General features: G+C 34.7%; 2 protein-coding genes across 2 annotated transcripts; both read right to left on the reverse strand.

Moving 5' to 3' along the window:
- Window positions 1-381: 381 nt before the first annotated feature.
- Orc3 (origin recognition complex subunit 3) lies at window positions 382-6699 on the reverse strand. Its single transcript, XM_076114447.1, has 12 exons — window positions 6567-6699; window positions 5964-6113; window positions 5361-5530; window positions 4876-4984; window positions 4286-4512; window positions 3551-3698; window positions 3214-3339; window positions 2351-2665; window positions 1892-2269; window positions 1449-1682; window positions 1005-1189; window positions 382-522 (listed from the first exon to the last, which is right to left on the reverse strand). The coding sequence occupies exons 1-12, from the start codon at window positions 6591-6593 to the stop codon at window positions 426-428; spliced, it is 2166 nt and encodes a 721-aa protein (XP_075970562.1). The 5' UTR covers window positions 6594-6699; the 3' UTR covers window positions 382-425.
- Window positions 6700-8276: 1577 nt separating this feature from the next.
- byn (T-domain transcriptional activator brachyenteron) lies at window positions 8277-23133 on the reverse strand. Its single transcript, XM_076114448.1, has 8 exons — window positions 22863-23133; window positions 13793-13954; window positions 11858-11978; window positions 11636-11779; window positions 10277-10553; window positions 10049-10165; window positions 9527-9866; window positions 8277-9098 (listed from the first exon to the last, which is right to left on the reverse strand). The coding sequence occupies exons 2-8, from the start codon at window positions 13951-13953 to the stop codon at window positions 8852-8854; spliced, it is 1407 nt and encodes a 468-aa protein (XP_075970563.1). The 5' UTR covers window position 13954; window positions 22863-23133; the 3' UTR covers window positions 8277-8851.
- Between the last annotated feature and the right edge of the window lie 1436 nt (window positions 23134-24569).

A 24569-nucleotide genomic window follows, 5' to 3' on the forward strand; every position in this document is an offset into this window, starting at 1 on the left:
GCGACACGGGAAATCCTTACGGATTTTTCTTATAGAGGTTAGGTGGTCCAAAGCACGTGGGGTTTAGGACCACTGAACTGTCTTAAGAAAAAAACTATTTCCTAAATTTCTCATCGACACTCACTCGGCACTCGGGTTCGTTTCCCGAGTCGGGCAAAGTGGTATTAGTATTTTTTTCTTATTTATATGACAATATTTTTTAACAGATGCCTAAACTTTACTAACTTTCCCGGCATTTGGATGCATTTCACAGCAGTGTGTTATGTTAATAAATATTCAGGTACTTTCTGAAAACATAAAAATACGTTAAAGCATCAATGGGAATCTATAAAAATATCTATGTTTGGTTAATGAATATTTGTTAAGAAATACAACATTAAATATGTAAAATCGTTTAATAAATTACACACACGGAGAATACAGAATCACCAAGTGAGTCGCATGACGTGGTCAGTTTTTCTTTTGGACGACTTTATGAATCCTAGAAATTGTAGCTCAGCAACAGCTCGCGTGAATCTCAGTCTGGGAACAATAACGAGTCGTATGAATATTAGTTACACATTAAAATTTTAATATCAACACAGACGCGCGTGACAGGTATAATAAAACGTGCAATTTACAGAAAGGTCATACAATACGAACATTTTATTTTAATATCCAATTTAAAAAAAGTTACCATGTCCATCTATACCTATACTAAACAAATAGGTATTTAGAATAATGATCATTATGTTAATTAACGTACTTTACAAATCGAAACAAGTCTCATGAATTTAAAGAAGCCGAAATAATATATTCGACGCCGACTGGTATTATTAATATTTAGTTATAATGACAAAATCTAATAACTAGTAGTGTATCTATGAGCGCTTCGTGGCCGTGAAGAAGACATTGTACAAAACAAATAAATGTGTGTACGGTTTCCGTCCACACGCTAAGTGCGTGGCAAGTGTGGCTTCAAACTGGTTCACCAAGCAAAGTAATTCTTGAAGGCAAATACTCACTGTATATTAGGATCTTGGTGTCGTTGTTCATCTTCGTCATCGGGACGGATAACAGCTGCGAATGCTTGTAACCAGTCGTACAAGTTGATATGCTTTCCACACTCGCGATGTAGTTTATACGCCAAGCAGACGTCCGGTAATGTGTCTATAACACTGTCTGATGCCGGTAGGTAGCAACAGGAGCACTGTGAACAACAATTGTATGAGTAACCCTTGAGTATTAGTTGTAGCAATAACGCAATTTAACAATAAGTTTAAGTAAGCCAGAAAAGGTTTGTCTTTTTCTTAGTGCTGCGAATATTACTCAACTGCAAGATGCTTTCAAAAAAAACTAAATGAGTACACCTTACACGACACTACCTTACTTGAAAAAATACAGACCTTAACGTACAGGTGACGTAGTAGATACTAACTCTTTAAAATATATGTTTTTATAATTCTTACCTGCAAGTAGTGAACGGGGTTGCTGAGCGCTGTGTGAACAGCTCCACGTGGCGAGCCAATAATGTGCTTCTTTACATTGGATACTTCACTAAAAAACAGTATCTCATAGAAGGTTTGCGTGTGCGCCGGTTGCAGGCCCTTATGAAACACCTCCTCCAAGTAACTTACGAACCTACAACGAACCATCTCGAATTCCGATTGAACCTTATCTACTCTAGTAGCTTTTAGTAATTTCTGAAACAATTATATTTTATATGAATATAATTCATCAATTTGCTTAATATTCATTTGTTATAAGTCTAGCAGTCGTCTCGTTTCTTGTTTCCCAAAGAAAACAAAAAATAAACAATACTTTTAAAAAACCATTACCAACAAAAGACAGAACTATTTAGAACAGAGTCCATGCAAGATATCATTATTATTAATGCTGTATTAAGTCTTACCTCCTTCAGTTTGTATCGATTTCCCGGAACATTTTCATTAATACTATCAGTCTCTGGAATTACATTAGTGGTAGCCTCTGTATTGGCATTCTCGATTTGTCTCAAAAAAGTGAGTAAGTGAACTCTTAATGTTTTAGCAAAACTGTCACCCAAATCATTGTTAAGACATATGTTGTTCACATTATTTTTCATTGGTGACGACCTCAAAGGTTTGACTGGGGATGCAGATTGTGTGTAAGAGTTAATAAGCTTCAAAGCGTTTTTAACAGTTTCGACCAATTTAACCTGCGACTGGAAGTTTATTAGCTGCATACATTCTTTGAAGGGCTGAGTGTCAGTGATCCATTCCACTGCACATCTTGTGTAAATTTCACGTACCTTTAAAAAATAGAAGTTATTATTTCAACTGGGAATTAGATAAGTGTTATGTTGCTTCGTCGCGTAGTTGTAAATACTCACAGATCTCCCGAGCATATTTTTTGGTAAATCTTTAACAAGGATATTTAAAAGTCTTACACACATATAGAAACTGTGTAAGTAATCATGAAGTTTAATCATTTGTCTGTAAAGAGCATCTCTGAAGTAATCATCGTCTTCGAACAGACTGATTTTAGTTCTACAATCTTGTTGTTCTAAAAACGGCCTGAACGACATTAAATGTCGTATATTCTCTAGATCATCGGAGCTCAAATCCATAATCACTTCCTCGAGCATTTCCCTCTGACAACATAGCGCTTTTATGTTATCTCCATAAAAGTGTTCCATCATACAATACTGAAAATAAAAATTAAAACCATAAGTTGTCAAATATTATAAGATGCGGTCAGTTGCTACTCAATAATGTAGATATGTGTAATATAGCTCACACAATTTCAGCAGGGTCGAACAAGTTTGTCAACTGTTAAGAACTGTAACACTTTTCTATATCACAGAGCGCCAAAAATCGGAGCAGACGGCGTTTTAGGAAGAGACAATTTATAAATGACACCAAGGAATTATTAGATATATAATACTATAGATGCGCCTAAGTTATTATGATATACAGATACGTTATTTTCTTACCATCATTACCCTAAAGCAAATGATTCGAATAAAATAAATATAATTGGGCAATGGGCAACTCACACACGGTATTTTGATCCCAAACTAAGCAGAGCTTTTATGGTAGCCAGATAACTGATAAACGTACTTATATAAAACTAAATACATAGGTACTTATATAGACAAATTAAAATTCAGGCTCAGAAAAAATACTCGTGCTCATAACAAAAATAATCTAAATATTTACTTTTAGTTAAAAAATAATCATATTTTTTCATTACCTTAATACTTTGAATGAGACCTGTAACAGAAAAGTCGTAGAATAGAAACACATCAGTCAACAACTCAAATGCTTTCCCAGATAAATGAAATGGACTTGTATGTGTCAGAAATATATCCTCCAGCACCTAAAATAAATATGAAATACTTTAATAATTTTAATAAGCATGCCAAAGGAGAAAACAATTAAATCCTAATTTAAGTAGTTCCAGTATTTCGGCTCCGGCATCCATTTTAATTGAAACCAACTGAGCAGTTATTTTTTCTTTTAATGACAAAGTGTGTGCACAACTTATTACATTACATGTATAAATATTTAAGAACGAATTCTAATGTTACCTGATTCATGTACACTGGTGAAGAATGTGAGTGAAATACTTTAATCAGTAGCTTTGACGATACGTGATAAGGGAACGACTTGTGTAGTGCTGACACTGATGTCGCCACGCCAAACACAAACACTATTGGCAGTGTTGACACATATGAACTGAAAACAAAAACATGGTGTTAATATTTATACAATATGCATATAATGCTAGCGACTGTTGGTCCCATGTAATTGGGATGTACCTATTGCTATAAGGATCTTATCTTGTGTTATCTTAGGGGGTTGCAGTTAATGCCTGGCTGACACTTGGATCATTCCTGATCCTTTGTGTCATCATCCCCTCCTTCACTACTCTAGACGTTGGGCTCCTATGCTATATACTATCATACTATTGTTACTACTGTTACTGTTATTGTACCAAAATAAAGCATGTAAACAAACTAGAGACTAACATCTTTTGATTATGAATTCTGATTATCTGCTTATATGGTCAGCTAGCATTACTATGCTGATAATGCAGGGCTTAGGTTGGTTTCTGTACATGGGCTTTTATAAATTTTACATAATTGTACACAATAGTATTGGAGTTTGGTAACCTGCCCAGTGCCCGGTATCTGGTGATGGTCTCGCCGCCTATAATATAAGCCTATGTAACATGGCTGTACTTCATGCCTTCATCTTTCGTTATAACAGATGTGAAGTTATTTGTATGTTTAAATTAAATACCAATAAGGTTTTTACATTACCTCACAATCATGACAAAGTCTTGCAGCACATTGCAGTTAAAACTTTCGAAATCAGGTATTATTATGACCAATGTTTTAACTGATGGTAATCCTCTCTGTTTTGTAGGAGATCTTGATAAATACTTTGAGTGATACCAATTTTTAAGGGTCTTCATGGTGCATTGATTCTTTTTAATTTTTTTCATTGTACAATCATTCTCTTCTTCATCTTCATCATATGTAGTGTCCTGTAAATGAGATGTTATTACATTGAATACAATTTTTGAAAGGAAGGCTGTCCCCACCAACATATGGGATGAATAGCCAGGAAGAGAGAGATACAAAAATTGTATTTAGTGATGTTTTTTCAAATATTTTGTTTAGTTTCATGTGGATCCTTTCTACCAATAAAACGGTGTCAAGAATAAAATAATCCAAATATATTATAAGCTTGTTTTATGTCGGCTCAGCAAAGATATTACATATTGGTAAGTTGCAACACTTTTTTGAAGATTACAAAGTTAAGATTACATTGACATTAAATGTCTATGCTTTAATCTTTATCTTAAGAGTTACTATAGAAAAGGTGAAAAATAACTAGTGATACTCACTAGAGCTTGACTCCCATTTATAAGTTGCCAGACAGCATTTTCAACAAGGTGTTTAATAGTGGCTGCATCTTGTGAGTTCACCAGAGCAACATGTGGAGTCACCTCTTCTCTGTAATGTTAATACAAAAATATGTATTAATGAAACTGGATTACTAACTTAATTATTATTCGACTGCATGTTTGGTGCAACAGTTAACATGATCAGCTGACTGCAATTTTTGTATGTATTGTTGTAATTGAAATGTGGTGTATTCAAGTACCACCCTGGCAAAAAAATGTGTAATGATAAGCTTTACTTAGCCCGGAATCAAATGACCAAGTGAGAGTTGTCCAATTATATTTATATACTTATAATGTAATTTTCTCAGTAGTCTTACACTAGCTGGCTCCTTGATTTGTCCCTTATTCTGTTACTCTAAAATTAAGTTTGCAGTTTATTAAAGGTATATTAATATATTACAATAATATGATTAATGTGTATTTACCTTATAATATTAATAAGCGATGTGAACTGTGAGACATGGTCAGGCTGACTGACTCCAGTCAAGAGTGTGGCACTAGGTATAACTCCTAGTGAGGCAGATTCATGACCACAATTCTTTATGTGACTCACTACATCATTTAGGAGTAGGCTGAATGTACTGTTGTGTAAATTCTGAAAAGCAAAATAGAAACTATTTTGTTTATTTTATAACATAGTTACAGGTACAGGAGGTGAGATTTTTCTGGTATCTCTTTTTGTATGCTGTTTTTTTGGTTAGTTGGCACCTAGCAAGCTTATTGAAATATTGGTCTTATCTTCTTGTCTGCCACTGTGGCACAGAAGTGTATCTGACTACTGATCATGAGGTTCAATTCCCGGATCAGGCAAAGTAGTAGTGGTCTTTTGTTGCGTTTTTTGTTTCTCAATATTAGCTTACAGTTTTGCAACATGCCTTATAACATTAATTGGCTCTCCCCCTCTAATATGCAACAAACATTGCTAATGGCAAAATGTGAGTATACTATACCTCTGCCTACACCTATGGGTATGTATGTGCATCTTCAGCTGAATAAGATTTGTTACAATTTTATAGATTAAAACTTACTTGCAATTCTGTCTCAATCAGATTCCAATTTGCTGTATATGTTTTGTACCAAAGTTCCTTCATGAATATCTTTTCAAACAAGACCTGCTGACTCTTCTTTCTATTAACACTCTTGCCTTTCTTGAATCCATTAGGAAAAAGGAACACCCCCTATAAAAGAATTGAAAAAACATATTTTATTTTATTACATTCTCATACCAAATCGATTCTGGCCACTAAGACTCTAATTTTTGTGAATCTGTGAGATAACTACATCCATATCAAAGTTCTAAAGTTAAATAAATTTCTTAACTTTTTAGTATTGTCAGTTATTTAAACTGATGGTGGTGGTTGGTGAATATAATATTTTGAGCATTTGAATATAACCTGTGTGGCTTCTTAAAGGTACAGAAAGTCAAAGTAAATTAGAGAATCTGCAGTCAGTACCTACATGGGTAGCTTAGAAAATAAAATTATCAAATTCAATATATTATTATAACAAGTACAAATAACTTTGGTCAGATAAAATCGTTTTATTGTTTTGTTTATTTAAAACGCAGATAACTATTTATTTTATAGCTTGAATCACAATGTTATGGAATAAAGTATACAAATATAGAATACCTTCGAAACTGATACAGTAGACTCCATTTTTCGCGCGTCCTGCACAAATAGGATACTTTATTGATACACAAATCACAAATACACGCGCAGACGCAGGCTGCATCAATCATTAAAATTGACAGTGACATTGACAGTAATTTAACCGACTTAAATGACATTAATGACAGCTAACAGCTGAATTAAATGTTGCCAGGCCCGATATTTCGATTGCCGTACATTCGTACAATTAAAAAAATCTGTACCTACTGAATATGAGATTAATTGACATTTAATTCTTTTTTATTATTATTTTTATTTAGACTGGTTAATGAACAAATTAAATTAAAATAAAAAATAATAAACCTGTAGAATATTTTTTTGTTTGGCTGCCTGTCTCTCAGACAGTCTGTCTGTATGTTCAACTCTATGTATATTTGTCTGTATGTTCAAGTGTCACGTAAAAACTATTGGATGGATTATAAACTTTGATAATGCAAGCACTAAATCATTTCTTTATAGCCAAGTGGCTAAAATAGAGTAGAAGTGTATTGTATTTATTTTTGTGCGTTTAAACAGATAATTGAATTAAAGATAAGCAGGTAGGATTCATCCCGGAGTATCCAATTGGAGGTACCGTGTCCTGGCCACTTTATGGTGACTATTGAAGGAACACCGTCAGGTTTTTAGTCGGTATGCCCAAATTTTAAGCCGAAACGCCTAGCCGGCGGGAGAGCCCGACAGACCCCCGCTTCCTCCCTGGAGCGGGACATGCAGTAATGCATTTTCCTGACGAAAAAAAAAGAAAAAGTTAGGATTCATCCGAAATATTTGAGCCGATCTACCGCGATTGCGGTGCAGTTGGCATCAACTCGTTATCGCAGAACAATGCCATGTCTTACACATAATCAGATTAAACTCTTATAAAAATTGCATTGCAAAAATAATAAAGAGATTTAGATACACGTATTTTAAATAAAAATATGTAGGTAGCTACCTACTTATTACCTTAGAAAAGTGTTGCCTAACAAATCTGGAATACTCAGTCACCAGTTTGTTTGCTGTGTCTCGTTTTTTATGCATTGCGTATGATAATCGGGAACATAAATAGAGTGCTTAGCGGGGCAGAGGTGTTCCCGCAATTTTGGATACCCTATCGAAGTATTTCGTAGCAGTAGTAGCACTGATACAAAATCTGCATTTATTTTAGTTCAGTAATTGCTAATATGTTGTTATATTGAATATTTTCAAAATTATTGAAAAAGAAAAACAGTATAGTCATAACAGAAACGTGTATTTATTAAAATATGCCTGACATTTAGTACAAAATACTTATTTAATTTTTATAGGTAGGTGTAGCCAGATATTTTTTTTATTAGCTGTACCTATGATGTATTATGATATCACTTATCTATCAAATACCACCTGTATTTATGTACATTTAATACGATTTAATATGTAAAATGCCACTGACCTTCTTAATGTAATAGGTTGTGGCTATGTTTGAACACTGATAATTTTATCAACATGTCTTAGGTACAATTACAAGCGCAAATTAATCAGAGCATCAGTAACCACACTAACCACATAGGGCACATAGAAACCTGAAGTCAAAATACTAAAATATAAGCTCTAGCTCATCAATTACCTATGTATCATTTAGTGACGTCATGCGTATCAATATGAAAATAAAACATTTTATTTCTAGCTTCCCAAAAGGTTCGATTTTATTTTCATTGTGTATCAGATGTAGTGACATTTTAGGTAATAGAAAACACTTCCAACTTAAACTTACGTCCCCTTTATTACAAAACATGTTTTATCTATATATCAGAAAATGTATGAGAAACTAAGTACATAAGTATTGAATAGGTACCTTTAACGATATTAAACACGAGTTTATTTTAAAGTAATTTATTAAAACCTCTGATCTGGCGTCACTCCTAAAATTGTAGGAACGTACATAAAATGTTATCTAGGAAACATGTTACTGAGTATAAAACTGAGTGCAAAGGAGTGTACTAAGTAGACTACTTACTAAATTAATACTATTCAATAGAAATGTTTTTATTACATAAGTACTTATTATTGATTGTATTAGGAGCATCCATTAATATTTACAAAAGGCAATACAAATATAGTAAACAAGACAGTGTACAACATAATAATCCCAAGCTAGCCGATATATATTTCAGAAATGTCAATCTTATCCTAAAATATTTTTTACATTTTATTATTATAAAGACCTCGCAGCCCCGTAATAATTTAATATAAGTACAACTTTGTGCCTAAAATGAATAGGAATTTCGTCACTGTGTAGGTGAACGTGGTGGTAGAGCAGAATCTTCGCAAGGTGATTGTCGCTCTTCTTCAGTACTAAACTTATACTCTCTGTCGGCTTGTGGGTGTTCTTGACCTGGGGGCGTGGCACGACCCTCACCAGTAGTAGCTGCCTCTAACGTCGGCCCGGTAGGTCCAAATGACATGCCTTCTGGTCCGTAAGCTACCTCTCCCGTTCCGACGTATTCAGACGGCTGATAACCGTAACTATTCAAACTGAAAAGGTACATAATTTTGTATTTATTTTTAAGCAAGTATGTAACTTTTAGAACATAAAAAATGATAACCAATTGCGTCATAACATGATTGTTTTTTACTTTAATTTACTAACTCAACAAAACGAATGTTTTATAGTAAACTAAGTATGTTACACATCGAGATTCGAGACTCTTTCTTAAATCTTTCTTAAAAAGACAACTCCCGCACTAAGAATTGCTCTTGTGTCGCGGGGACTTTTACAAACATACAAACAACGGACACAAAGCACAACCAGACCCGAAACAATGATTTGTGGATCGCACAAATAATTGCTCCGTGTGGGAATCGAACCCACGACCTCCCGTTGCAGTGGTATCGGCGTGGCGACCTAAACCACTGCGCCACGGAGGCAGTCAAAACTTATGTAATTGGTTTTAAAGTATTACCTATTGGGCCAGTATGAGATATCTTCTATAGCATGATGAGCGTACGGTGCGTAGGCATGCTGATAATAGGGAGAGTGATGCTGCGTAGGAGTTTCATACTGCAGGGGGTACAGTGGTGCAGGGGCTGATGACGGCGCGGAGGTACTCGTCGGAGGAGCGGGCGCGTACTCGAGGGGCGCTGGGTAAGCATGAGGAGGGGTACGATATGGAGCCGGCGAAGTATTCGGTTGCGGTGAGCTGCTCCCTTGTGTAGAGCTCCAATAACCACTGCTACTAGCCCATGTGTAACTGCCGCTGCCATTCGGTGCCGTAGTTGTCCTCTCCGAGTTACTATAAGTAGCTGTAATACAAAAATATATTTTAATCGTAAGATTTTTTTCTGCATACTTATAGAATAGGAATATATTATTATCTACGTTAGAATGAAAATATGCGTAAGTTAAAGGTTGGAAATCTCTGTCATACTGGGAATAATAAAAATATATCGGGTATTTCATGCCAATAAATAGTTAGCTAACTTACACGGTGGTGATAAAGTCCTGGGTCGCGACGGCGGCCGCGGCGGGTATGGAGCTGGCCTCCGAGAAGCAGCATTGCTGCCTCCATAGAGTGACTGCGATGTCACAAACCATCCACCGACTAAAAAGTAAAATAGTAATAAATGTTAGTAGGTACCTTTATTAGGAATATTAGTCAGCTGTCCCTAATAAGTGTGGACACCGAAAATAATAATTAATCAATTTTGCTTACATTGTGGATATTGATGAGGTGACGAGCTCTGCTGAGGATAATGAGTACCCACGAAATCCCTTTGATAGTAACCTTCAGGTCTTTCCTTTGCATCCAAAAAAGCTTTCGCAAATGGATTGTATTTGATCTTCAGTGAGGTTACCTCCTCGTTCTGATAGGCGGTCACGGCTATGAATTGTGTTTCAGGGAACGGATACGTCATGATCCGTCGAAGATCTGTGCCGACTTTTACCAAGTGTACTCGAGGTTCATATTTATGTAAACTGTTCAACATTATCTGCAAAGCCCAGAGAAAATTCAGGTTACTGAAACAATCTTCAATCAAAACATAACTAGGTACTTATTTAGTTTTAATTTAATCTTTTGTGTTCACCGACGGAGGCTGAGAAATAATGTTTATGTAGATCACAGCTACGTCTAAGAATTAGTCCTTATGATAGCTTATGGCAAGCTGCTTCTACTCTAGTTCTTTAGTAGTGGTAAAATTTGGAATAGTTTACTAAACTAAAATAATATAATAATATGATTACGATTAAACGTCAAATCTCGGCATTGGCATACACGATTCAAGTAGACCATAATTAGTAGATCTATATATTTCCAAAATAACGTACGATGTATCAAATAGACCACTGTCAGCTCCGCTAGCCACGATCCTTGCATACAAGGGTCTCAACAAAGTTATTGGACTATAAAATGCAGTTGCAAATATTCAACTCACAAATGCTGCCTTCAAACTAAAATTTAAGATGTCAAGTTTTATTTTATTTTGTATGTACCTATAGATTATGTTATCGAATACAAAGAGAGCACCTATAAAATAAATAATGTCTCATCAGGCCATCCAACTTGTTTCTTAAATATTATGTGTAATGTAAACATAGCGCTGAGACAATAATTATTACAAATGATAGTGCGTACAGCACCCGCTAAACAGTTGGTAAAGCTACAGATTTCACACCGAGCCGTCAACATATGGATCTAGATGTATCAGATGTTTGCTTTCATATTCATTCGCACCACATACAACCGTGAGAACTGGCTTCTATGAACTAGCGGTAGCCACGAAATTGTGGCATACTCGCACCTCACAATCGAAACCTATCTGTCATAAAATTATTATTCTGACAATACTGTGAACTAATTATGCTCGGTCAGGCACATAATCAGCCGTGGACACCGCTATAAATATTGAATTAGTAATTTGTGTTTACTCCGCTTCTAATCATTTATGCTCAAAATATACAATGTAAATGTAACGTTTGTAGCCTTTCAAAGGTTATGAAATTGGACTATTGGTGGACTAAGACTATAACATTCTCAATAGGGCCTGCATAATAAACTAACAAGAATTATTACCTGTCCATTTCCATTGGTTTTATTAGTTAGTTTGACTTTAGCAAATGATATTGGCTCTTTCATCCAGTGCGCTCCAAAGTTGGGACTTTCAGGGTGAATGTAAATAGCATTTGAAGGCGGTACTTCTGCTTTTCCGCCAGGAACCTAAAAAAGAAAATAAAAAGTATAGCTTGCAATGCCGAAATGGTAATATAAGTATTTTATTTGAAGTACAATACCTACCCATTCTCCGTTAACATACTTCCAGCGATGAGAATCGACTTGAACAAACTCTAACAAGACGGTGTACATTGCCGTCGGATCCAAACCACTCGCTGTTACTTTGACTACGGGAAACATACGTCTGTAACAAAATAAAACGTTTTACAGCTACAATACGAATAATCATCGTGAATTTGTGGAACACGTAACGTGGTACAAAATGACATGATTGGTGATACATATCCATCATCCGATACCTCTCCTAAATCGGCTTGCGGCTATATTTATAGACACTCAAAGTTATTTGGCACGCGCTAAAATAGAAAAGTCAGGATCTTGATTTAAACAAGTAATTTAACGCACTTCGAGATTACATGTTTTGTAAATGGACATTGATGGTTCTACCATGTCCACCTTATTTAATTATTTTACAACTTTTCTTTTATTCAGTGCTATGGGCTGGGTTTGAATGTTGATAAGAAACATTAGAAAGATAAAAGATAACCCTTATTGTTATCTTATCTAAGAAATAGCCTGCGTCTCGCGGACAGGTAGTGGTCAAATAGTATTAAATAAAACGAGCAAATACGACTAAGTTTAGTAGAGTTCTCTATTATCCACTTCACGTAACTGATATGGTATGGCCCCTCGTACGTTTATAGACGTAGAAAGATCGTGAGCAGTATTCATTTCTAATTTTAAAGTAAATAAACATTTCGGATATCTATTACAATTAATTATCACATATTTAATTGAGATAGTCTATATTTTGTTATCAATAGCACTATTGAAAACAAATGAAGGGTGACGCGTGTTATATTCCCGTCGCCTCGAACGCTAAGATACCCAAAATAGCGAGGGCAAAAAATTAGGTAAAACTTAGTTTTTAACCTAACGTAACGCTTTGCACGTTTTTAATAATATCTAAAGACTAACTACTTAGTAGAAAGCCTTGTATGCAAAGTTCGCGGCAAGGTAAACAAAAATAAGTTAACATCAGAATATCAACGAGTAGACTTATGAAGCCGATGGTGACCTATTTGATGCAGCTACTTTAATTTTGAAAAACATAAGAATTATTCATTGTTATCTAGATAAACCGTGCAAAGGCTCTCTACTAAGTTATCACTGCGTAATTATCACAACATATCAAACATGCAGCGGACAACAAACAGCATTCACAGTAGTATTTATCACCATGCTCTAGAACTAAACGTCACATCGACAAGGGTAAGGGTTCCGTCATTGGTTCGGCATCGGGCGGTATCAGTTAGCCACCCAGCGTTAATGAGTAAGACCTACCGCGTTAATAGCTGAAAACTAGCCGCCGGTCGGCAAATTAGCACTGGCAAAATGCGACTGGATAAGTACCATCATCATTTTTAACGCTATTCAGACTTAGGACAACAATAGACGAAAACAACTATTGAATTAATGAATCCAGTTAGAGAACTTTAATACAAACATGTGTGTTATTGAAAATCTTTAGGAATTTGGAAAGCCTTTCTATGTTACTCGTAATACTATTTTCTACAATTTTCGTGCCTTGTTTTGGTGAACAATGTATGAGCTTGGGTCTCGCACTTTTATTTCTTCAATTGGTGTAAATTCTTTAGGAGTTAAAAACTCTGTTTACAATTATGGGAATGCCATGCAACTGAAAATATTATGTAATCAAAATAACCTCTTTGTTAAAGAATGTTTTTTAATCAAGTCTGACTAATAACGTAGACAAAAAAAAGTGTATTCCGGCGCATAACAACCGTCAGCCACATCTTACTTCCTTATACTTAGGTATGTCTTCGGTTAAAGGGTTAACTTATGGGTAAAACAGAGGAAGGTCTTAGAGTTTGTGACAAGTCGTGAAAGGAGGTAGTTCGAATTTATAGAAAAATCTTGATACTGTTATTAATTAAATACAAATAATACAATAGTTAAGATATCATATATCCTTACCGTCCATTCTTAGTGACGATCATTTCATTGGTGAGTGTCTGGAACCGGACCCATAGTTCTCTATCATCGAGTGCTACGTTGACTTCTCTCTCGCGGCCGCTGCGAGAGCCGCCGCCGCCGACCGTCGGCTCCACGGCACTCAGGATGTGCGAAGCTGCCATCCTGTTCAAGAAACCATATTATTATAAATAAGCGTCCGGCTGCCTGTTGGGCCTAAAAAATATTTAATTGTTGAGCAACTAATTAAAGTTACAGTTAGTGTAATTGTAGTAGTTGTTAGTTGAAAAATTAATGAAACCGCGCGATTAAGCTATTTTTCATACAAAATATTGAGAGATATTAAATATACAAATTTTAATACCTTTATTTATAAACTTGACAAGTAATTTACTTTCTGATGCAAAAAAAAACAATATTATTTTGAATACCTACTACTAAAGTTTAATGGAAAATCTACACATTACGACATAAAGCTCTACTGGAAAACTGAGCATGCAACGGCGACCGCGACGGTTTAAAGGAGTGGCAGCGGACTTTGACCCAATTTTACTTGATATAATTTGATGTGCAAACGTACTCGTAATTAACACAAACTGCATTTGAGAATTTACAGAGTTTTTTTCTTATTCGCATCCGCATGATCTAGGTACTTAATTTTAGTATCATTTTGTTCTTTGCACTCCATTAGAGATAGTTATGAAAACAAAACATGTAATAATTACATAGGTTAAACTTATCTGATAGCTAAATAGCAAACTTGTCGAGGTCTCACAAATTAGTTAAGATTAAATCTTAATCAATTTTGGGAAAAAGACAAAATATTTTTGTATTGTTCTATAAATCGCATCTTAGTTATTTGAGTAATATATGTGTTACTGCAAAAGCCCGAACGATGGTAAATCCTAAGATTTTCCGGTATAACCTAAGATTTACCAACTCGCAATGGTAAAAGTCCGAACAATTCTTTTAATTCGAACTTTTACCTATACTCACTTGATGATGTCGAGATGTCGCCGGAGCCCCGCTTCGCGGGGCTCCTCCTTCTGGGTGATTAAAAAAAAATAACCACGAAGGCTAAGGTGGGAGCTTCGCTTCGCTCGCTCCCACCTTAGCCTTCTAACCTAACCTACCCATGTCGCTTTGCCCAAAACTCCTTCTTTATAACTATGTCACAGTATATAATTATACCGTGAAATAGTTATAAACATAGTTATGAAGGAGGATTTTTTTATATATCGTAACATAGTTTTTAAACTCTGGCTTGTTCGGACTTTTACCATTGAGAGTTGGTAAATCTTAGGTTTTACCGGAAAATCTTAGGATTTACCACAGGTCGGGCTTTTACAGTAACATATGCAACAATTATTGCAAAATAACGATTAACTGAATATATTTAAAGCTCACTGTAACACAAATACTGCTTTTATAATAAAACTACACTTGTACCTATGTGTAATACTTGAAATCGAATCATGTATCGAATATGACGGTGATATTCCATTACGACATCAATGTTAGGTATCTATACCTACGCAAACAAATTGGCAACATTTGTCTTATGTAGCTACCAATGCTAACAAACATACTCATTATTTGACTTTGGTTTTTTCGAGTACATTGATTCGATGAACAAATAATTACGTCTCACGTTACGTTTGTAAAACGACATTTATTATGAAGAGTTTTTTAGATACTATAATAATATATTCGAAATTATAACGTACCTATTCCTGAATATGTGTTTCATGTCATCTATTGAAATCCTTTCAACTTTATTAAAACCAAGTCAATATACCACTTAACAGTCACGATCTATGTTTGAATTTGACATATTTTTGTCGAAAAAATTGTCTATTCAATTCGTTACGAAACTTAGTAAGGTGCTATAGAACGGAAGACATCACGAAAACCATTGGCAATAGCAAATAAGCCGGATATTTCATTGCGAGTTTGTCTCGAGCACGATCTCCTCGGCCAATGTTTATTGTACCTATTATCACCGGCTACGTCGGTTCAACGTCCCAATCCTTCACTTGGTATTTTTGACAAATTCAACTTCTCATTTATTATATACTTTTGTAAAATTTTAAACTCGTAATGCATTGTATTTAAATTGTTAAATTATATTATGATCGATCTTACTACACGCACATTTGATTTTCTTATTCTCAAACAAAATAAGGAGCAGTTTCTTATTAAGGAAAGCTTTAAATCTGAAAAGTATTAACTGAGATGTGAGAGTGCGTTGAAACAAAATAATACGATCTTTTCAGCTACTTCATCATGTATTTGAGGTAAAATGAGCTAAGTATATTTTCTTGCAAAATACTCCATTCAAATATTATTTCCAATCCGGGTGTCAAATTCTGAATTAGATTATATGATTCAACGGTTCTTTAGATGTAATAGTCATTATTTAATTTTGCTTTATTAAGTGAGCTAAAGTCCCCAAACCTCGCTTGGCCAGAGTGGAGGACTTAAACCCCACTCTCATTACGTTAGGTTTGCCCAGCAGTGGGACAGAAATGGGTAAAATTTATTTTTTATTTTTAAGGGAGCTTATTGTATATCTAATTTTTTCCTCAATACCTCAATAGATCCCAATTATTTATATAGGTAATCAATCACTTAAACATCTAACAATAACAAGTCTAATAATGTTGAAATGAAATACGAATGTTGCACAATTACAAGGAATGAATAATTAAAACAATATTATTTAGGTATAAAGTTTGCTCATAAACATGAAACAAAACATTTTGTTTCTAATATTATAATTATACAAAAACGTTATGCATTGCGAGATTCTCGAGACAGTTAAGCGAGATTTCTGCGTACAGTTTACTGCCAAAGTGCCAACGTAAAGTTTGATGTTTGTTTTAATACCAATGAATATTTAGAGTTATTATAAAGTAAAACGTAGGTAAGTACCACTAACGGATCCTTTATATTGTTCTCTATTAAGAAATTAGTACCTATTATAGAAATAAGTGTCAATTATTTTATATTATCCAAAATCTCAGAAGTTTTGCTTTAAATTTTAATTAAATAAATGAAATTGCTAGTTGATAATTCTTACTTGTTTTGCCGATGGATGTCTATCAAAAAAATTGGTAAGTCTTAGTCTATTGTAGGAATAGTGGACTTTACTCCTGATCCAAAACGTTGTGTATTTTTTTCTTCAATTCAAATAACAAGTTATTTTTTATAAATATAATATTATTCGTTACATTTGCTGTGACTGTTAAAATAAACTGACATCACCTTTCTCTTATGACACACCTAATTAGGGGTTCGAATAAAAGACATCAACGCGTGCCGCTTTCAACATTTAAGGAAACAACAACGACGTTGTTGCATTTTTAATCACTAACTCTATATTCAATAAGTAAATATTTAAATAAATAATATAAATATAAATAACCCAAATAATTTTAAAGTTTCGGTAGACTATTTGCTACAAATAGGGATTAGCTAATATATTATTTCTTAATTTTAAGATGAAATGAATATTGTATGATTTCCCTTTGTAAAGGTTTCCTATTTTTTTTTATTAAATATGCTTAATTGAGAGTTACTCTCAAATATTATATTATTTTTTATATAAGTTGGACGGATATTGTTTATATACGTTTAGAATTTTGTAGAGTTATACTACTCAGGCATAAGGCTAATAAACGTAGAGCAATAGTACCAAGACATCATAAATAAACTTTTATCTTGAGAGCCGACAAAGAACCTTCTTTAAACTCAAAACGAACATTATATAAAGTTAGACGCGACTTTTTTAACTACTTACTTCTTACATATTTCTATTTCAATTTTGATGAAATACGTTTTCTATAAACTTTTCATTAGAATTTGTCTTGTTTTGCCAAACACTTTTATGGACAAAGGCATGAAAATTTATTTTGAATTGTCTGTTCTAATTGTAACTAAACCTATTCCAGCATTTAGCTACAGAACAGTGTCTAGTAATTAAGGCGGACTAGTTTAATATTGTGTAATTTGTAAATGGCTCCCACTTACCATAAACAGACGTAGAAGGTAGTTACTTATGCATACGTTGAAAGGATCTTTTGTCGCTCACGTCAAAGTGAAGTTAAACTTTATTGAAAATTATATATTTATCATAAAGCCTCGGCAAAGGAGAAAGAACTCGTAATTTGTTTTACGTGCACATCACAGAATAGATCCGAAGGTTCGTATCGTATTCCTTCAACATTTAAGCATTAAACAACAAGAAAGCAACCAACGGGCATGTATAAAGCGAAGTAATTACAGCGTTAGCCCACTCGACTGCAGCGTCATTATTCATCGTTTTACGACTCCATGAGTTATAAATATTAAACTTAGTCGTATAGATGTACTGCGAACATTTTCTTTTTAATGGCGAGGTTAAATAATATGATGCGCGATGCGAATATTGGCCCCGGTTTCGGTGTCGGCCATCATAGACGCTCGCAACAAAATGTACCTTCGGAGCGCACCGAACAATGTGAATAGTTATCGCCTTTTAATTATCTGTAATAACGTTTTTATCTGTTGGCGCGTTGCTTCATCCCCGGAGCGGACGCAGCGAGCGCTAGGCGCGTGGAATGTCGCTTAATCGCGTCGCAGCGCCGACGTTTTACAGATCCCTATAAAATATCAAAGATAACAACGAGTGGCTCTGAAGGCTGTTCCGAGAGGAGCCTGTGTCCAGTGATTGGACGTTTATGGCATTCGCTTCGATAAATGTACGTATTATGTGTGCGGGCGGCGGTGTCGAGGCGCAATTGTCCCGCGCCGAGCTGTGCGCAGAGCTCCGCGCCCGAGCCCCAGCAGAGCAGAGGTGCTAATTATCAAATGCAAGACCGACCAAACCGATATTGAAACCATTGAAACAATACCTCTCGTGTTGTCTTTTCCAATTTCAAAGTTTGCAGAATAGCTGTGTAATGAAGGCCGAGAAGGCTATGCAAATGGAACGATGCCGAAAACTCAAGTATTTTAATGGTCTTGCGTCATCCGTGTTTCAAACTTGAATTTTCATTATCACTTTGCGTGTATACCTACTACCATCAACCTTGATATGTTAGTCAAACAATAGACTAAAATCAAATAACCGCAAGCCATGATAAATAAGATTTGAGCATACAAATAAAATTATACATATTTTTCAACTGTTGACCAATCGTTGACATTATATGTACATACATTTGTATCTGATTTCTACAGTGCTAATGGTCCTTTGAATGTTTTTTAAGTTGAAAGTATTCATTAAACTTATCTTGGGTACAACGAATTTCAGATTCTACTAATGAATCAATATCAATGATAATATTTGCTGAATAGTTTCGGTCCGAAGCCCAGTATGTATTTCAATTAAATAAAAATTTCGTAAGTGTAGAGACAAAGTTACGTAAAATACTAGAGACGAGACATATAAAATGTGTGTAGGTGTGTATTGTTGTTGATTAACATGAAACACACACTTCGCATTCACAAATGAAATCCAGTTTTACCACATTTTGATTTATAACGTTTGTCATTTTATTAAATTTTATTTGTTCAGCGCTATTACATATTTCGTATGCGATAAATAAACACATTTTATGCATCGCTGTATTTTTTATTAAACATTCATAATTATGTGGTGTATAAAAAATATACTTATATTTTATGTAAACAATGTAAATCAACATCCAAAACTTTTTATATTAATTTCTTTTACTGAACAGTTGTGGGCGGTAGCATGTAATATTCCTATACCTGAATACTAGGAAACTTTTTTGTTATTTGTATTCAGTGTAAATATTCAAATTCGGAAGCTGATAACCGCAATCAAACTTTTTTCGAGCTACATTTCAATTAAATTTTATTCCTCAATTCTGTGGTTGTCATAAAACTTTAAAGTTTGACGAGTAAAGCCCATTGAGGAACTCCGAATTGATATTAATTCAAATAACTCGGGTTAAAAAGTCAGGGTTTTATGCGTGTTGTAAAAGTTTATTGTAGGGCTTTGTGGCGAGCCGGACGCGCCGATAGGCCTCGCGGCCGATGACGGAACCTCCGCCGACGTCGTCGTCCACCGTCCGCCACCGCCGCACCGCCTTTGTGCCGCTCCGCGCCGGCCCTCGGCCACAATAACGCACGCGTGTCCTCACTATAAATCCCGACATCAGGTGCTACCTAACGCCGCATAGTGCACCTTTTATAGCTCACTAACTAAAAATCAAAGACAACCACCAACTCGGGCGGTTAAATTAATAGTCATGTAGCGAACCCTTATGATGAAAAACCTACTGTTAAATGTTGGCATTGCTAAGCAAAATTTAAACCACTTAACTATAGCAAGTGGCCGAAAATAGTTTTATATGTTATCAAAACATATCATAGTCACGACGTGTCACGATCGTGTTAGTCAATAAATAGACTTATTAGAGCAATTTTTTATGAAGTACATGAGAAGGTGTGGCTTGTGTTGTTTTCACAAAGTTGTTAGAGTAATGCCTTTAGTAAAATAACCATTTGGTATAGGTATCTAGTGACGATTGCGGAATATGAGAGTAACGAAACTTATCAAAACTTAACACCATTTGCTAACTTGTACTGTAATTAAAGTTTATTAGAGTGATGAAATGGGCAGAAATTTTAATAACTTCATCTCTAATTTAGCTGCAGTTTTAATAAAAACACAAGAGGCAAGAATTATACGTTTTGTATTAAACACATAACTCTACGTCTTTGAATGGAGAGCTGTAATGTAAGAACAGATTAATCGATCCTTCTGTTCCAAAAAAGATGATACTTCTATCGATAAGGAGAAATGTCATATATTTATTTTGTAATGGTATGTATCTATTTAAGTATGAATGTACGAGGTAAATTTATCACCACCTGACAACAGAAAACTGATCTCGACTAAAGATTTTAGGTGGGTGTAATGTTCATTCAGACATAATTGTCTACGATTAATTAATTCTAACATATATCATCTAGCTTAGAAGAAGCATTATTCTGATACTGTAATGAATCAAAATAAGACAAACTTATCGAAGTCACGAGAAGGTTCATTGATTTCCCTTTTTGATTTGATTATTTATCAAACTCAAACACTTGTTCAGTCTTTTGATTCCCTTATTCTTTCATTTAGAAACACATATTTGTAAATAAATTCTAAACTTAACTTTAGTATTACTTTGCTTGAATGATTGAAGATGTCAACAGCACTTAAATCTAAATGTTTCGTTGCCTAACCTCCATGGCGAAGGAAGGAACTCCAGCCAAAATCTCCAAAGTGACATTTTACCCAACAGCAGCGAGATGCAACGCAACCGTATAAGTACTTGTATAAGTCAATTGATGGTCACAAGGATATCCCGCCTAATTGACTCTTAAAACGAAACCTTTTTATGAGGAGCTAGCCCCTTAATAATATGCAATGTATTCATTTCAAGAATACTTAGGCATCCACAAAGTAGGTTCGTAATATTTGCCTACATTTTGATACATTGTAATCAATATAGCTAGTAAGTGTGTTAAGGATATACGACAAAAAACAATCAGACATAATCGACGTCTGCGATTGAAACTTATGTTTTGAACTAAAAAAAAATACCAATTGTTATATTATTAAGATAGTTTAGCAACTTGTAGTATGCATATAATATGGTATTAAGAAGAACACCCTACGTTCTAGAAAGAGAAGACCCCGCATTAGTAAGAGATTCAGAATATTACCCAAAGCATAGTACTTATTTCTTTATTTCTGAAAAATGTAGTCGCTACGTATTCTTTAGTTAAATTAGTTCAGCAGTGTTGCCTTTAGAGCGTAACAAACAAGCTGATACAGGTTTTTTCGCATTGTTATTGAATATAAGTGATTGCTGAGTAGATAGAGGGTTCATGGTCTATGTTTTAGTTCAGACCAGAACCGTCGTAAGGGTCAAATTTCCCACAACTCATATCGCCGTTAAAGTCGGGTGAAGTTGTGTTATATTTAAAGACTTTTTTCGACATCCTAACGACTACGACATTTGTCATATATTGTATCCTTGGCTTAATAGAGACTAGCAGAACATTTTTATAATGGATGGAATGGAAGTAACATCCTCAAACCAGTAAGTATCTGCAATAATTTACTGTTTGTGTTTCCGTTCATCTTTTCTTACTATTCTTTTACTGCCAATATCGTGAAAACAAATGTGAGAGAAATAAATTGAACAGATTTTCTCAAAAGAACAATTTCTCAAAAGAACAATTTTAGTCATCTTTTAATATGATAATGTCGTTTTTTATTGGTTATTTGAGTGTGGAGTATAAGAGTGTACACTGAACATTATAAAACACAACCTTTATGATCCCCTCTAATTCGCTGTAAGATATTTTATATTCCTGAAACGGACTCTACGTGTGCTTTCGCATCGGTGGAAACTATTCGATTACGTACTTCATTTAAAAACCACTACCGCATTAAACTGATTATTAATTCCTTAGATACTAGGGAATCAGCTTATCAGTTTACATTAACCAATCTCAACTAAAACTAAGATTAACCAGAAAACATTCTCCGACATGGAAATCAAACACAAACTCTATTATCAGAACTGGTGTCTCCGCCGGCCGTAATACAAAACGCAGTAAAAGTAATTTTGTAAAATTGCAACATAAAGAGAAAATATGATTTTCAAATGAGCCCCAGAGCCGTGTATTTAAACTGTCAATGCAAGAAGCTAATACGTTGTTCGATAGAGCAGGTCTGTAGTAAGTGGGTCTCTTTCATTGTTATCTACTACACCCAGTTATTACAGCAGGCTTTTATAGCTAATAATTTATTATATTATTGACAGTGTACATGACGCTTGTTAGGATTATTACATATTGTTTTGTATGACGAACAAATGAATGTGCACGCTCGTACGTCAGTCTGTTACAAAATGTACGAGCGTAAAAGTACACAATGTTACAAACAAATATTGGTATGCTAACAGAAAAATATATTTAACATGTGATTGAATTTAGATTATTTCCAGTCTTATAATACTTAATGTATTGGTGAATTATTACAATAAATATAATTTCTCACCTGTCGTCACCTGTTACTTTGTCCTCAATTTCGGCGGTTCAGACAAACACATTTAAAACTGAAAAATCCTGAAATCACTTTAGTTTACACTACACGATTTCGTCACAAATTCATTAAATACGCATAGTTGACACCGCTCTGTATCTGTTTAAGGAAATAATTGTCGAGATAATAGTCAATATAATAAAAATTGTCAGCTGTGTGACGAAAATTAGTTCCTGTTTTGTCACAAATCACAAATCAGTGCTGGCGTGCCAACTGCATGAGCAACTACCGCAAACTCGACCACACTACACTTCATTAGCGTGTATACAGAACATACATACCCACTACAATTTTACTTCATCATTCAATTATCACTCATATAGCAGCGAAGTAGAACATCATTTGGAGTAAAACGCTTAGATCTTCGACAATGCCTGGACAAACAATAATGAACCTTATGAACTAACGTTAGGGTTTAAAATAAGATGGGTTTAGGAGGATGATGGCAACAGGCAAACTGCACGAAGCCCCGCCTCTGACGTATTGACAAACAAACCGATTGGTGGTGAGCTGAGCGCTAGCGAGGCACTCCTGCGCAACATTGAGGCGGTCACTTAGATAACACTTGTATTTCCATTAAAAAAAACCTCCAATTACAGCTCTATTAAAATTATTTTAAACTAGCTGACCCGCGCAGCTTCGCTTGCGTCACATAAGAGATTGGGTCAAAATTTTCCCCGTTTTTGTAACATTTTTTATTGCTACTCTGCTCCTATTAGTCGTACCGTGATGATATATAGCCTATAACCTTCCTCGATAAATGGTCTATCTAATACTGAAAGAATTTTTCAAATCGGACTAGTAGTTCCTGAGATTAGCGCGTTCAAACAAACAAACAAACAAACAAACAAACTCTTCAGCTTTATAATATTAGTATAGATTACGTTACAGAATCAATACAGTTCCTATTGGTGATTCACATAGGTACCTAGTACCTACTTCCGTTATTATTACCCGACATGCATGCAATCTTACTAAATAACTAAAGTTGGAGATTTCTTTTGAAAAATAAACAATTAACCATACTTAAGTACTTACATTAATTCAAATCTTAAGTCAATTGTAAAACTAAGACTAAGACAGCAATAAAATTGAGGAACGCTGCACCTAAACTTGATCAACAAACAGTCTTCAAAATCTTCAAAATACAAATAATCTTGCTCTACATTATTGTTGCTATGACCATATTACCCGCTGAAATGACCTACGTAAGTTTCCAGACTTATTTTACAGAAACTTACTTAAAAGTTTCTATCTCTATATTTAAGTCAGGAGCACGTTGAGGTATCATTCAAGAAGCTATTAAAAATTTACGAGTATGTCCTAAAATACTTATCAGCGAAATTTCTTAATCCATTATTATCATCATATTTCTTGTCACACAGGTATGATATGCTAATATGACCATCAATGTGAGATGTATGGGAAAGTGACGTGAATGAGGCAAGGGAAGTTTGTAAGGATTGTACTAAGTTTCGTTCTTTGGTCTCTGCCCAACCCTACGGGGAAAAGGCGTGAATTTATGTATGTGTATTGTGTATGTAAATGCTCCTATAATATTTTTTTAATACATCTCTACTTTTTCATTAAAGACAACCACTGAGTTGTTATAGACTAATAAGTACATACATTAATTAGTACGAAACTGTAAGTGTACGAAGC

This window comes from Anticarsia gemmatalis, chromosome 5 (assembly GCF_050436995.1).
Source record: "Anticarsia gemmatalis isolate Benzon Research Colony breed Stoneville strain chromosome 5, ilAntGemm2 primary, whole genome shotgun sequence".
In the NCBI taxonomy this organism is placed as follows: domain Eukaryota; kingdom Metazoa; phylum Arthropoda; class Insecta; order Lepidoptera; family Erebidae; genus Anticarsia; species Anticarsia gemmatalis.

Bases quoted from the DNA above. Each gene is read 5' to 3' on its own strand.
- Orc3 (XM_076114447.1), bottom strand. From the start codon at position 6,593: ATGGAGTCTACTGTATCAGTTTCGAAG. The intron at 5,531-5,963 runs GTAAGTTTTAAT...TTTGCTTTTCAG, and splicing joins TGATTGAGACAGAATTGCAA to AATTTACACAACAGTACATT. The intron at 1,683-1,891 runs GTAAGACTTAAT...TAATTGTTTCAG, and splicing joins ATCGATACAAACTGAAGGAG to AAATTACTAAAAGCTACTAG.
- byn (XM_076114448.1), bottom strand. From the start codon at position 13,953: ATGGCAGCTTCGCACATCCTGAGTGCCGTGGAGCCGACGGTCGGCGGC. The intron at 11,979-13,792 runs GTAAGGATATAT...ATTTTGTTACAG, and splicing joins ATCGTCACTAAGAATGGACG to ACGTATGTTTCCCGTAGTCA. The intron at 11,780-11,857 runs GTAGGTATTGTA...TTTCTTTTTTAG, and splicing joins AGTATGTTAACGGAGAATGG to GTTCCTGGCGGAAAAGCAGA.